Source organism: Antennarius striatus, chromosome 9 (assembly GCF_040054535.1).
Source record: "Antennarius striatus isolate MH-2024 chromosome 9, ASM4005453v1, whole genome shotgun sequence".
Classification (NCBI taxonomy): Eukaryota; Metazoa; Chordata; class Actinopteri; order Lophiiformes; family Antennariidae; genus Antennarius; species Antennarius striatus.
In genome coordinates this window covers 21597951-21613452 of record NC_090784.1, presented here as the reverse complement: position 1 = coordinate 21613452, position 15502 = coordinate 21597951, and the positions used below count along the sequence as shown (strand labels likewise).

General features: G+C 39.5%; 1 protein-coding gene across 1 annotated transcript; it reads right to left on the bottom strand.

Annotated features, from left to right (window-relative positions):
* Positions 1 to 31: 31 nt before the first annotated feature.
* Positions 32 to 15420, bottom strand: LOC137601078 (zinc finger protein 665-like). Its single transcript, XM_068323084.1, has 4 exons — positions 14996 to 15420; positions 10921 to 11068; positions 8703 to 10328; positions 32 to 2648 (listed from the first exon to the last, which is right to left on the bottom strand). Exons 2-4 carry the CDS (start codon positions 10982 to 10984, stop codon positions 2308 to 2310), a joined length of 2031 nt encoding a protein of 676 aa, XP_068179185.1. The 5' UTR covers positions 10985 to 11068; positions 14996 to 15420; the 3' UTR covers positions 32 to 2307.
* Positions 15421 to 15502: the final 82 nt, after the last annotated feature.

Sequence of the window (15502 nt, the reverse complement as noted above, 5' to 3'; positions counted from 1 at the left end):
CTATTTGAATAGTTTGAGGTGAAACAACTTCTGTTTAATTACTTGAACACAAAAAGAGGAGTCAAGGTTATGAGCACATTCCGCAGGAAGAAGGGAGAAAGGGAGGAACATATGGGTTATGCCAGCTGCATGATAAAGATGAAGCTGGGAAGTATCTTTGTTAAAGAAGTGTGGGAATTGGTAAAACACACCTCCTTCTGATGTGCTTTCTGTAGTAAAACACATCTCTTTCTGAGGTATAAAAGAAGTATATTTTATTCTTTGCACTTACTGATGCACTTCCTTGATGCCATAATCATCGTGTAACTGCCTGAAAGCTTTCATAACAAATTATGATCTTGTTTTCCCTTGACTGGTGTTACCTTCCTTCATCAATGAGCATGCAAAAGAGCTCTGCAAGGCTGCACCTCTTCACTATGTTGGAACTAATGAAAATTAAGGAAATCTAAGAACAAGTGTACTCCATTAGATTCTTCTGTTTCGTCTCTATTAAATCCCACGGATGTTTAGTTTCCTTTTTGACTCAAATATGATGGTTCTGAGACAGTGCTCTTTGTGTGTTTGGGTTTTAGTTCTTATTTTAAATTAACAATGCACACTTCAACATTAAATATGTGTAAAGACAACAAATATAAGAGCACAAACAAGTAAAACCTGAGAAAATTGAAAAACCACAGAATATGAACACTTTCACTCTTCCATTTTCTGGAACCACTTTTACTGGGGAGATGGAACAATAATAACGAGGTTTTTAAATAACTTGTAATGATCTTTTGCAAATCTGGTTTTAATTTCCTCAGGGACTGATTTGCGGAACATAATTGTTGAAGAGTCTTAAGGCGGGGTGGGATCATTACAGATATGACTGCAGGAACAAAGATCTTTGTTTAAGTATGAAAATAAAGATGTGTCTTCATAACAAATTCAAAAATATGATTTTACTTTAAGAAACATAATAAATCTTTTGGGAGTTTTCTTGCTCGGCAAATTAACATGTTGTTTCCAGAATGTTTGGTTTTAACAGCATGAAAAAAAAAGTACTTGATTTCTGACATATAAAGTTTGTTTGACATGAACAAACTCACAATGTTCAAAACATCATCTCTTTGTAAGAGGTAATAAATACACATATACAATGAGGTTTTCAAGTGTGCTTCAGATGTTTGTACCATACCTGTGTGGAATAAAAGTAAAAAGTGCAACTTGAAAAAACTTAATCTCAGACTTGCCTTGCAAACAGCTTCTTATTACCTGCAGTAGTGAGGTTTTGTTATTGCTCATCATAGTTTACTTCTCTATTTGTGCAATAATGAAAACATTCATTACCAAAAACATTTGTGAACCAAAACAAACAATATTAAACTAAAAAAGATATTAGTGAGAAACATAATAAGGAGGCACCAAACTGATTTGACAGAGATAACCCAAAAACAATTCTGAACGTAATCAGAACTAATTAACTGTTCTGGGTTCCACCAAAAATACATGTCCGATTTTCCTGAAACATAGTGGAAGTGGTCCAAGACATGCATCAAAATGTTAAATTGAATTTTCATGTTTGAAGTTTTCCACTTACATTAACTGAAGTCTGGTGGCAACAATTCTGATGGGAAACACATCTAATGAAGTAAGAGTTGAATTTAAATGGAAGTTTATTCAGAATAATAGTAAAATGAGTTTAATTTAAATTTCTTAAAGTATATATACCTGATAATTCCAAAAATAAGATTTGGTCTAAATCAAAAGTCTTCCTCCGAACCACTTTTTTGTGGCACAGGGGTCACTGGACCTATTCCAGTGGACTTACAGTACGTGCATGATGCAGGGAGATGTTTCGGGCAAGTTACCAGCTCATCGCAGAACCAGACGAAAGACGAACAACGATTCACGCACACACACTCGCATCTATGGACAATTTGGAACTGACCAGATCATTCTGGCTTTGTAGGTGCGGGAAAACCAGAGAACCCAGGGAACCCACACAGACGTGGAAAAAACATTTAAAAAAAAACAAAAACCTGCACAGAAAGGACTCAACACTGTCTTGCTGAGGTGACAGTGTTACCCACTGTGCCACCATGGCTCAACAGCTGACGTTTCGTCTTTTCAGTTTCAACGGTAATGAGTAGTGGCCATGCTGGGTTGTTCTCTGGAATTTTTGTAAACTAAATTAAAACTACTCAATTGTAAGAACGGAAAAGAATCATCACCTATTAATTCAAAAAACACTGATACTTTACGACAATGGGGTGGACATGTGTGTCGTAAATGTACCTGAAAAGTTCTCATTTAGAACTATAAGATTTGTCACTCTGTGTGGATTCCCTCGTGTTTAGTCAAATGATGCTTCTTTCTGAAATCTTTCCCACATGTCTCACAACTGTAAGGCTTCTCACCTGTGTGGATTCTCGTGTGTGCTGTTAAGTGACTCTGACATCTAAAATCTTTGCCACATTTGTCACATCTGTAAGGTTTTTCAGCAGTGTGAATTGTCATGTGTTTAGTCAAACAATCCCTCCTTCTGAAATCTTTTCCACATGTCTTACAACTGTAAGGCTTCTCACCTGTGTGGATTCTCATGTGGTCTGTCAAATACCCATTTCTTTGGAAATGTTTCCCACATGTTTTACAACTGTAAGGCTTCTCACCTGTGTGGATTCTCATGTGGAAAGTCAAGGTGATTTTCTGTATGAAATGTTGTCCACAAGTTTTACAACCATAAAGCTTCTCACCTGTGTGGATTCTCATGTGGCGATTCAAGTTTTTTTTCCATGTGAAATGTTTGTCACATATTTTACAACCGTAAGGCTTCTCCTCAGTTTGGCTTTTCATGTGGTTAGTCAAATGATCACTCCCTCTGAAATGATCAGAAGTAGGGGTCAACATAACAGCATCAGTCTCCTGCTTCACTACAAGCTGCTCTCCGTCCTGACTGTCGTAGAGTTCCTCTGGTTCCTCTTTCAGGTGTAGAACCTCTTGTTCCTCTTGCTTTATACTGGACTTCACGTCCTGGTTCCAGAGCTGCTGGTCAGCAGGAACCTCCACCTCCTCCTCCTTACAGACATGATGCTGTGGGCGATCTGGAGGACAACAAAAGCAGTATCACACTTGTGGGTGCAGCAGTACATCTGCCTCACTAAACTAGGACCTGCAGTTCTGTTGTTCTGTTGACACATCCGTTCACCTCGCAGGTAACCATTATATTTATAGAGTTAATCGTGTCGTTGATCGCATTGTCTTCTATGGCTGCCAAGCTAAGTTGGTCGCCAGTGACATATGACGCCCACGTGACCACTGAATGCGGAAGCTGCTGCGGCGCAGATTTTAAGCTTTTCTGACCAAAGGGATGATGCTACACATATAAAATTTATTTTTTTCTTCTGTTTTTCATAATGATGAATAACATATATGTCACTTAAAATTAACTGTACTGCCCCTTCAATTAAAGTGACGTGTTGTTTACCTATCCTGTGTAACTTCACTTCGGCTCTGAGGCAGAGATCCAGCAGTCTGCGCTGACGATTCATCTCTTCTTCCTCCTTGACGACAGGTTTTTTTAAAGTTCCAAAAATATCCTCATCAGCAGCTAATAGTCGATTTTTGAAAAAATCCTTCAAGGAGTCAAATGAAGACATTTTGTTAAAGGAACTAAATACAACACAAACTAATATAATATCGACTTTCGCCGATTTCAGGAACGTGGAAGCTAAAGCTCCGAAAAAAGATTTGTTGACTTCCGCTTATTGACTTCCGGTTGTTGTCCCCCAGAAAAACCTCCGACTATGAAATCGTCCAGGTTTTTTTTTTCCGCCGAGATGTCGGTATGGATTCAGTATTCCACTGTTTCATTCGGTGGAAAGGTAAAATCTACTTCCATTTATTTCCTATTTCACTAGTCATTGAAAAATCCGAGGACAAGATTCCCAGTTAAATCGGGGCAGCAGTAGATCGGTTTGTGTGTGTGTGTGTGTGTGTGTGTGTGTTTGTTCCCCTCGGCGTGACTAATGTAAGAAATAATAAAAATTAAGGAAATCTAAGAGCAAGTGTACACCATGAGATTCTTCTGTTTCATCTCTTCAGTAAATCACACGGATGTTTGGTTTCCTTTTGGACTCAGTGATAGTTGTGGGACAGTGCTCTTTGTTTTTTTGTGTTTTAGTTCTTAAATTTGCACAATGCACACTTGAAAATTAAATACATATAAAGCCGACAAAAGAAGGAGCACAAATCAAACAAATAAAACCTGAGAGAATTGCAAAATCACAGAATATGAACACTTTCACTCTTTCATTTTCTGTAACCACTGTTATTGGGGAGATGGAACATAACCGATGAGGTTTTTTTTAAAATAACCTGTAATGATCTCTTACAAATCTGGTTGTCATCTCCCCCCGAGACTGATGTCCAGAATGGCATTCCTAAGTCTTAAGGCAGGCAGGATCATTACAAATATGACCTCAGGGACAAAGATTTTTGTTGAAGTATGAAAATAAATGTGACCGGGCAATATGTGAGAGGGTTTCTGTTTCCTATCTGTTGATATGTAAATATATGTTATGCCTTTAATCACATTATAACAACTGTTTCAGTGTATTCTCAGGATAGTAGGAGCGGCGAGAGAATAAAAAGGTCACAAGTTCTCAGTGGAAAGTTTTTCCAACTGATACAGATGAAGACACTCTGATGGATTCATGCCCTCATTATGCACTTACAGTTCCTCTTCTGCTTTCTGTTAAACTGTCACACGAGAAATAAATGTGCTCCTCTCCCTTAAATCATGCAGTTTCCTGTTTTGGGAACTTTCTTCTGTTAAGGAAAACATGTATTCAGCCTTGTACTGTGCTGTGGTCATTTAATCCTTATATGGTTTCTGTCTCAACTCAACCCGTTATGATGTAACCAATGACAAGCAATGTCAAGTATAAAAACTGTGGAGACTCACTCCTCTTTGGACTTTTTTTCTTTTTGTCCCCTTGTCGACAAGTAAAGCTGTGTTGAAGAAATACTTTGGTCTCTGAGTATTTTTATGTCAGTGCATTTTTTGGAAAGAACCAGAACCAGAGTGTCTTGTGTTTTGATTGATGTTCTCTTTAGTGACAGGAATCCTGACACTATCCCAGAATTATTTCAAAACCTTAAGTGTTTGATCTGAGGCTTGCAATGTCTGGAGTCCAGTTTTGGTATAACCAGGGAGTGCGAGCATGTTACTGTGTAACAAATCATTCCCTCTATCATCGGGCTCTGAAACCTTTAACCGTCTCACCTGGTGGTGTTCAACACCTGTGGTACTTAACTAGGTTGTTATCAGTTAGGACTGTGAACTTGGATCCAAGGAGATAACTCCTGAACTTCTCAGTTACAGCCTATTTTAACGCAAGAAGTTCTAATGTCATACTACTGTAGTTGTGGTCATTCTTTTCTGGTAAATTAAAGTGTGCATAACCAAACATAGGAGCCTTGCTCAATATTTCCTTGAGTAGTTCAAAAGAATTTTTGTAAAATAAATCTGCATTATATTAAATTAAAATTACTCAATTGTAAGAACGGTTTATTTTGAGAATCTGTGCTGCACCATCACCAGCTTTCATGAACAGAGTCTGATCGCCACAATGCAATTGTAACGCAGAATTTCCAACTCTACAAAACAATGGAACTCAAGCAATTCTTATATAAAATTATTGTTAACTATGAAGTATGCGTTCCATAGAAATGGCTTCAACAATACTGCTGTGACACAAATGAAGACATGCGAGGAAATGTTTAACCATTTGATGAAAGTATAAAATTAATTAATCATCAAATATTGTTTCATTAATTAAAATGACATTTTCTTTACCTATCCTGTGTAACTTCACTTCGGCTCTAATTTTTAACTAAATCTGTCGAAGAGTCAAATGAAGACATTTTGTTAACGGAACACAACACAAACTAGTATAATACCGACTTTTTTGATTTGAGGACAGTAAAAGCTAACGCTACTGAAAAGTATTTGTTGACTTCCGCTTGTTGTCCCCCAGAAAATCATCCGGCTAGGAAGTCGACCAAGTTTTTTTTCCGTTGTAGCTCTTCTTCTCCTTTCAGCTTTTCCCTTCAGGGGTCGCCACAGCGAATCAGTGTCCTCCATCTAACCCTGTCTTCTGCATCCTCTTCTCTCACACCTACTACCTTCATGTCCTCTTTCACTACATCCATAAACCTCCTCTTTGGTCTTCCTCTAGGCCTCCTGCCCGGCAGTTCAGCATCCTTCTACCAATATATTCACTATCTCTCCTCTGGACATGTCCAAACCATCTCAGTCTGGCCTCTCTGAGTCTCCACCCACTTCCACTATATTTCAGGAAAGTCTAACATGTATTTTTGTGGAACCCAGAATAGTTAATTAGTTCAGACTGTGTTCAGAATTGTTTTTGGGTTATTTCTGTCGGTCAGCTTGGTGCCTCGCTATTGTGTTTCTCACTAATATCAAACCTCCACCTCTCTAGCTTCTCCTCCACCTGTTCCCTGCTCTCACTACAGATCACAATGTCATCTGCAAACATCATAGTCCATGGAGATTCCTGTCTAACCTCGTCTGTCAGCCTGTCCATCACCATAGCGAACAAGAAGGGGCTCAGAGCTGATCCCTGATGCAGTCCCACCTCCACCTTGAACTCCTCTGTCACACCTACAGCACACCTCACCGCTGTCTGACAGTCCTCATACATGTCCTGCACCGCTCTAACATACTTCTCTGCCACTCCAGACTTCCTCATACAATACCACAGTTCCTCTCTGGGCACCCTGTCATCAGCTTTCTCCAGATCTACAAAAGCACAACACAGTTCCGCCTGGCCTTGTCTGTACTTCTCTGTCTATTTTTTTTCCGCTGTAGTTTACAGTGTGGATTAGGAATACTTCTTTTCTAACTAAATAGCAAGGGAAAATCTACTTCCTATGTGTCCACCAGCTCTTTATGAAGCCCAAGAACACATTAACTTCAAATTAAATTCAATTGTACAACAAGTGTATTGAACTATATTCATTTATATTTTGCCTTAGCATTAAATTACTCAAAAGTTTCTTTTTTTATTTTGGCTGAAAAGTGACGGTTCACAGTGACAAATGTACCACTTACATCACCCGGAGCTGTCCAGGATCAAGATTTGTTAAGATGACAAAAAATTAATCCAAATGAAATAGAGTATACTTACCAGAGATGCTGCCTTTATAGACAAAGTCGTTCTTTCTTTGCGTGGGAAGACCTCAATGACTCTGTCATGAAGGTGATCTCTGCGTTTCAACAGGAAGTCCTTTTCGATAACTATAGAGGCCAAGGCTGCCAGTCCACCGTCTCCCATCAAATTTCCGGCAAACATTTTTACTTGACGGCAGAGAACGTCCTTCAACAGTTGCATCAGATGTAGGGATGGTCAGTGTTGGACATGACCAATCTGTGCAGCTGTGGCATACTCTCACTCATTCTTTTTTGTCAGAATTTGAGGAGATTGCTGGGAGATTTCGCATCAAAGTCTGTCATAGCAGACATGACAGTCAGCTCAGCTTTCAAACAGGGAAGATCAAATTGTTTTGTGGCTCTGCATCAGTTGGAGAGGGCTGTGTACGGACATTTTTTCCCCATACTCCACAGTTTCTTGTTTCTCAATGTCATGCACAAATATTTGAATTTTGGTTGTAAACGTAGGTCAGAAACTCTTGTTAGTTTTCTAATAAACCCAGTGGTGGTCATGACTGCCCACCACTGGGTTTATTAATGTTTTTACTGCCATTATCAATTCAGCAAATAATAAGAATAATAATTAAACTTAATTGATGAAATAAAGATTGTATACATTATATAAAGTCACCTCCTGGCACCATATAATTAATTGCACACTCCACTCACAACATTCAGGTGGAGTGATGTAGATCTAGCAAAGCTCCAAAACAAGACACAAATGAGGATGGGTCACCATCTGGTTGTGAATAGAGTCTTTATTGTAAAAGAGGTAGAGAGAATACAGGTGTTTCACTGTACAGAAAAAAGACAGCACTGTTGATTTACTCATTCAAACAATTAATAAGGACTCAGTCACATCTCATTCATTCAACAGGAACGCACAAGCCCGAAGAAAAAAAAAAAAAAAAGAGAAACAAACACCCAAATCTTTGGATTTTTCTCTATTGGCCTCTCATTCACTAAATGCATTCTCTCTTTTTGAGCAGTTAAAATGAAAAGGATTGTAGCACTAATAATAAAACAGCAATAACATTAATAATAATGATGATGATATAGTGTGCTAAAACAACAATAATGCCATCCCATCCAACCACAAACCTCAGTAACATGTCAAAAGTAGTGGGAATAAAAGTTTACCTGCATGCACACAACATGTATATTTTCTCTCTACCATTCTTGCACTCAGCTGATCATACAAAGATAATAATGACCAATGCTGAGCAGTAAGGTAAGAAAAACAGTGTACATTTCAAATAGTAAAATAATTCAAATGACATACAAAAACATCTTCTTGGCTGCATGTTTTTGGAGGCGAGAGATTTTGGCCATGAAACACAGAAACAAAACAGAATCATTACCTATAAATTCCAGAAAGAGTGATACTTTACGACAGCAGGGTGGACATTGTGGATTCTCATGTGGCAAGTCAAGTTTGAGTTCTGTCTGAAATGTTTCCCGCATGTTTCACAACTGTAAGGCCTCTCACCTGTGTGGATTTTCATGTGGCGATTCAAGTTTGGTTTATTTGTGAAATGTTTGCCACATGTTTTACAACCGAAAGGCTTCTCACCCGTGTGGATTCTCATGTGATCATTCAAGTGTGATTTACAAAGGAACTGTTTGCCACATGTTTCACAACTGTAAGGCCTCTCACCTATGTGGATTTTCATGTGGTAAGTCAAGGTGTTTTCATGTCCAAAATGTTTGCCACATGTTTCACAACCGTAAAGCTTCTCACCTGTGTGGATTTTCATGTGGCGATTAAAGTTTTGTTTATGTGTGAAATGTTTGTCACATGTTTTACAACCGTAAAGTTTCTCACCTGTGTGGATTTTCATGTGGTTAGTCAAGTCTGATTTACATATGAACTGTTTGCCACATGTTTTACAACCATAAGGCCTCTCACCTGTGTGGATTTTCATGTGGTAAGTCAAGGTGTTTTTATATCCAAAATGTTTGCCACATGTTTTACAACTGTAAAGCTTCTCACCTGTGTGGGTTATCATGTGGCGATTAAAGTTTTGTTTATGTGTGAAATGTTTGCCACATGTTTTACAACCGAAAGGCCTCTCACCTGTGTGGACTTTCATGTGGCGATTCAAGTTTGGTTTATTTGTGAAATGTTTGCCACACGTTTTACAACCGAAAGGCTGCTCACCTGTGTGGATTCTCATGTGGTAAGTCAAGATGTTTTTATGTCCGAATTGTTTGCCACATGTTTTACAACCGTAAAGCTTCTCACCTGTGTGGATTTTCATGTGGGAAGTCAAGGTGTTTTTATGTCTGAAATGTTTGCCACATGTTTTACAACCGAAAGGCTTCTCACCTGTGTGGATTTTCATGTGGCGATTCAAGTTTGCTTTATTTGTGAAATGTTTGCCACATGTTTTACAACCGAAAGGCTTCTCACCTGTGTGGATTCTCATGTGCTCATTCAAGTCTGATTTACAAATGAACTGTTTGCCACATGTTTCACAACTGTAAGGCTTCTCACCTGTGTGGATTTTCATGTGGTAAGTCAAGGTGTTTTTATGTCCGAAATGTTTGCCACATGTTTTACAACCATAAGGCTTCTCCACTGCGTGAATTCTCATGTGGATTTTGAAGCTGCTCTGTTGTGTGTAATCCTTTTTACATATTGTACAAACATATGGTTTCTTACTGGTGTTACTTGTTCTCTGGGATTGAAACTGAGACTCAATCTCAACATCTTTTCTGCTTGTTTCTCCTCTCTCATCATGGCTGATGGATACATGAGAGCTGTTAGACATCAGCAGGTCAATGTTTGCTGCTCCCACCACAGAGCTGATAACCGGCAGGTTGACAACAGACTCTGTCTGTGCTGCACCATCTTCAGCTTTCATGTATAGAGTCTGATCTTCACTGTGGTCATTTTCCTCAGAAATAGGAGTCAACATAACGACATCAGTCTCCTGCTTCAGTACAAGCTGCTCTCCCTCCTTACTGTCGTAGAGTTCCTCTGGGTCCTCCTTCAGGTGTAGAAGCTCAGGGTCCTGTTGCTTCATACTGGACTTCACCTCCTGGTTCCAGAGCTGCTGGTCAGCAGGAACCTCCACCTCCTCCTCCTTACAGACATGATGCTGTAGGCGATCTGAAGGACAACAAAAGGACTATGACGCTTGTGGGTGCAGCAGTGCAGCTGCCTCACTAACCTAGGACCTGAAGTTCAACACAGGATTTCAGAAATAAAAATCTTCAATCCGAAACCTTCTTTATGTCCATTTACTGAAGACCTTTAAATCATACAGTATACAAGAAATTGGGAGTTTCACTTTTCTAAATAACCAAACTGAGATTCCGTGTGTCTTGTGTAGGTCAACAGACTGTGTTGCTACAAGGTCCAGTGATTTCTGATCTGTCGCGGGGTCTCTATTATTTTATACGGAACGTGACAGTCAATCAAACTGCATAAAACAACATCCAAAACATCACTGGTTGACTAATACAATCTCCACAATGCAATTGTAACGCAGAGTTTCTCTACTCTAGAAAACAATGGAACTTAAACAATTCTTATATAAAATCATTCTTAACTGTGAAGTATGCTTTCCATAGAAATGACAACACTGTTGTGATGACACAAATGCAAGCATGCGAGGAAATGAATGACCATTTGATGAAAGTATGAAATGAATTAACCGTCAAATATTCTGTTTGGTTAACTAAAATGACGTTTTGTTTACCTATCCTGTGTAACTTCACTTCGGCTCTGAGGCAGAGATCCAGCAGTCTGCGCTGACGATTCATCTCTTCTTCCTTCTTGGTGAAAGTCTTTTGAAAAGTCCCAAAAATATCCTCATCTGCAGAAGTCAGTCGATTTTTAACAAATTCCTTCAAAGAGTCAAATGAAGACATTTTGTTAACGGAAGTAAATACAACACAAACTAGTATAATATTGACTTTTTTAAATTTCAGGCTATTGAAAGCTAACGCTACTGAAAAGTATTTGTTGACTTCCGCTTGTTGTCCCCCAGAAAAACGTCCGGCTAGGAAGTTGACCAAGTTTTTTTTTCCACTGTAGCTGACGGTAGGGATTCAGAACTTTACTTCAGAGATGGGGGGACGCAAGTCGATGACTTGACTCGAGTCCGACTCAAGTCGCCAGATTTGTGACATGATCAGCATTAAGAAAAGACTTGACTTCGCACCTGCGACTTGACTTGACTTTTGTCATGTGACTTGCCAAGTCATAATAAATTATTAGATCGACATGTTTTATTGTGAGAAAGTGCTAATTTTATGAACACCTGGCAACCACTCCTCCAAACAACGCAATGTGCCTGCATGAGTCCAGCGCGTGATCAGCAGAGATGAACAGCACTCAGACCAACACCGTCCCGAAAATCATCCATTTTGGATTCAAAGATTATCAGACAACACCAACTAAAAAAAAGAGGAGCGACATGCAACATCTGCAATGTTAAAATTACTGATACTGCAAGCACTACATCGAATTTCATCAGACATTTGAGGACAGCTCATAAAGAAAGGTGAGTAACGTGGTGTAACGTAGCTTAAAGCTAGATGGATTAATGTCCTGATTATTATTTTGCTACTTTGCTGATGACATCAGAGAGACTACTAGGCTAGTGGATTGATATGGTAATATTTTTCTTTAAAGAAATTTTTTATTTTATTTTTATATACTGATTTTGATCCCCGAAGGGAAATTAAGAAGGCACTTAAGGCACTCCCTCTTATCAATGATTTTTTACTTTAGCAAAAAAATAAAAAGCGACAAGTAGCTGCAAGCGTCGCTAACGTTAGTACTAACTAAATTAGCTGTAACACCAGATCAGGTCGGCTAATGTTAGCGTACATACTAAATATCTATGCACCAATACCTGTAATGTGGTTATATTGAGGTTATAGTGAAACCTCATTGCAGTCATAACATCTGAAAAAAAAAAACTGTCCGCACTACTGTCAGAGTGGCTCATTGTGAAATCTGTTTTACTCATGTCTATGTGTGTGTGTACAGTATGGAGCATTTTTTGGATTTCCCCGCCTAGATGCTCAATAGAAAAGACCTAAGTTAGGGGTTTAGTTTGTTGGCTGTTGTTTTGCACAGCCCGTTGTGTGTATCAATTAAACAACTGCGTACGTAAATAAACTAGTTCTCTCTTTTTGACCATACAATACATTTGCATCCCTGAGCTTAAACACCAGAACTGACTAGTGTGCTCTTATCTACGTATGCATACAGTGAGGTTATATTAGAACTTTACTTTCAAATGTTGTGACTCCTTTGTAGGCAGTAATGACAGGCTCTGTACAGCAAATACATGAGAATAATATGTATCTTTTCTCCCCTCTCTGTCCCAAATGTCTAGATATGACCAGTACCTTCACTCAAAAGCAGCTCCTACGACAGACTCAAGTCAGCACCAGATCTCCCAGTTCATCACAATGAACAAGCTACACTACACTTCTAGCCATCCCCAGCAGAACACCATCACACGTTCAATACTTTCAGACCTGGTTATTGATTGCAGCTTGCCGCTGTCGAAAATGAAGGAGTTGAGGACGGCAACTTGTGGACTGACTTGCCAATCGAAGACCAAGAGAGGGTGGATCTTTGTCTCCAAGATAAATCTCATACAAGACAGCAGTGTTTTGCCCACACCCTGCAGCTAGTTGTCGGGGATGGCTTAAAAGACACCAAAATAGTTTCTGCAGCTCTTGCAAAGGCCTGCAAACTGAGCAATGTACTCCACAGCAGCACTTCTTCCAAGGACACTTTTGAGAGAGAGTTTGGGCAATCTGGCATCCCTTCCTCAGTTGTCACACGTTGGAACTCCAAACTTCGGCAGTTGAAAGCTGTACTGATGTGACGCCACAAAGCTCAGAGCCATACTCAAGAGTCTGGTCACAAGGAGACAGCATTCACATCAAGGGAATGGAGTCAAATTCAAGAGTTGGTGCGTGTGCTTGAGCCTTTTGCCGAGACCACTGACCTCACTCAAGGGGAAAAAGTGGTAATCGTAAGTGCAGTGGTTCCCTGTGTCCTGTCCCTCAATCACCATCTGGAAAACTTAAAAGGCCCCATGTGCTACTTGGGGGCCTTCATCAAAACCCTCCTGACATCTCTTCAAAGGATTGCCAGCCATTGCCCTTCTCTGAGCCACTGTATCTGAAGGCAGCCATGCTGGATCCTTCTTTTGGCAGCATGTGGGTCATGCATGATGTTTTGGTCCCTGACAACACTAAGGAGGAGGTGTCAAAGATGATCAAAGGTATGTTATAGCTTTACAGTAAATACATGTCAAGTTAACCTATGTATAAAAAATATTACAGTATACACATTATCATATTACTTGGTTACTGAGTGATTTTGTTTTTACTTTTGCTCAAGACTTGATTCTGGAAGAAGCGGTGAAAGTTACTCCAACGAACCCACGCATAGAAAAGGAAGAAGAGGTCCAGGCGACAGAGCCTCAGTCAAGCCCCTTTGCATCCAACCAGAACAAGAGACAAAAGACTCAGCTTCAACACCTCATATGCAGCTCACACACTTCTTGGACATCTGTAGTGGACAGGACTTCCTCCACTTCTGGACACTGAACAGACAAACCCTTCCTTCTCCCTTCAAGGTTGTGGCAAGACTGTTGCAAATCCCTGCATCCAGCGCCTCGGTTGAGCGTGTGTTTAGCCACGGTGGTGTGATCATGAGACCGCATCGGTCACAACTCAGTGCAAAGGTTTTAACTAGTTTAATCTTTTGCATGTGTAATGGCCACTAGTAATGGCTCACAACTCAAGATATCGTGATGCCTAGTTATTGTTGGCTCACATTGTTTTCTCTGTCTCCCTCCCACACACAGACACACACACACACAGAAAAATAACTTGTTTTCTGACTGAGGATAACGGATTTTCATATTATACAGAATGAATGGAGGCAAGTTTATGTATCCAAATTTCTGAAACATAGCTAACGGTTAAAACATGCAGACTGCTTTTTATTTTCAACAACTTGTGAGAAAACTAATGACTGTCTCAACTTCACCTGTTCTACAGTGGATATAAAATTTAGAAATTATCCTTGTTCCTCATAGCCATTGTTTCCCATGGTGACCACTCTAAGTAGTTTCTCTCCCCCTGTGTGTACAGGTACGTTACAGCAGCTGATCTCAGACACCATAGTGTTTTGTTGAATTAAGAACATTCTGTTACAGCGTTTCTTTTTACATACAGTACAGTAATGTGATGGTGTAAGTAATAAAAAGCTGTTTTGAATTCATTCATGTTGAGCCGATTGATTAACTTATCAGCTTACAAAAAAGAGATATTGACTCTGAAAAACAGGTTTGGTGAAATATAGACATTTTAAAATCTAATGACTTGACTTGTGACTCGACTTGACTTGCTTGACTAAAGCTCTGTTTGGACTTGACTTACTTGATCCTCCTATAGAGACGACTTGACTTACTTGAGACTTGAGGGCTAAGACTTGGGACTTACTTGAGACTTGCATGTATGGGACTTACTCCCATCTCTGGTTTTAAATTGATAGAAAGACAATCTGTGTCCACCAGGTCTTTAAAAATCCGAAGAACACATTTCCTTCAAATTCAATTCAATTTAACAAAAAATATACTAAACTATATTCATATATATTTTACTCAGGAGTTTCTTTTTTCCTTTGGCTGAAAACAGTGACAACTGTACCACTTACATCACCAGAAGTTGTGCTGGATCAAGATTAATTTCTTAAGATGACAACAAGTTAATTCAAATGAAATAGAGAATACTCACCACAGATGTTGCCCTTATAGACAAAATCCATTGTTCATTCTTTGCGCGAGAAAACCTCAATGACTGTCGTGAAGGTGATCTCTGCGTTTCAACAGGAAGTCCTTTTCAGTTTTTATCGTGATCTTGAAATCTGCTCCAGATCTGACAAAGGATGTTGTTTAAAACGCTCTTGTGGAGGTTTTGGTCGTGCGTTGCTCCGGCCCTGTCCGTGAGCTCGGAGCACCCGAGGCGCGCACAGCGGACCCGGAGAGAAGAAACCAACGCCTCTCTCGATCAACTTTGTCACAAAAGTCCTTCACCCCCGCCAAACAAAATTAAGACAGTATTGGGATTAAACCGAGAGGACCCACGATGACACCGGTGTCCCTGTCTCTGCGTTATAAAGCCTTATGTCTGATTTGAACTAGCCCAGTCCCTAAGCGACGTATCCTCAACATCCTGGTATCATGACCATGTGACAGTCACGTGTCTCTGACAGAGTAGTAATACAATAATAATAAAAAATAA

Coding starts and splice junctions, on each gene's coding strand:
- LOC137601078 (XM_068323084.1), bottom strand. CDS start 10,984: ATGAATCGTCAGCGCAGACTGCTGGATCTCTGCCTCAGAGCCGAAGTG. Junction 10,329..10,920: donor AGTGAAGTTACACAGGATAG/GTAAACAAAACG, acceptor GTTGTCCTTCAG/ATCGCCTACAGCATCATGTC. Junction 2,649..8,702: donor CCACATGAAAATCCACACAG/GTGAGAGGCCTT, acceptor GAATCCACACAG/GTGAGAAGCCTTACAGTTGT.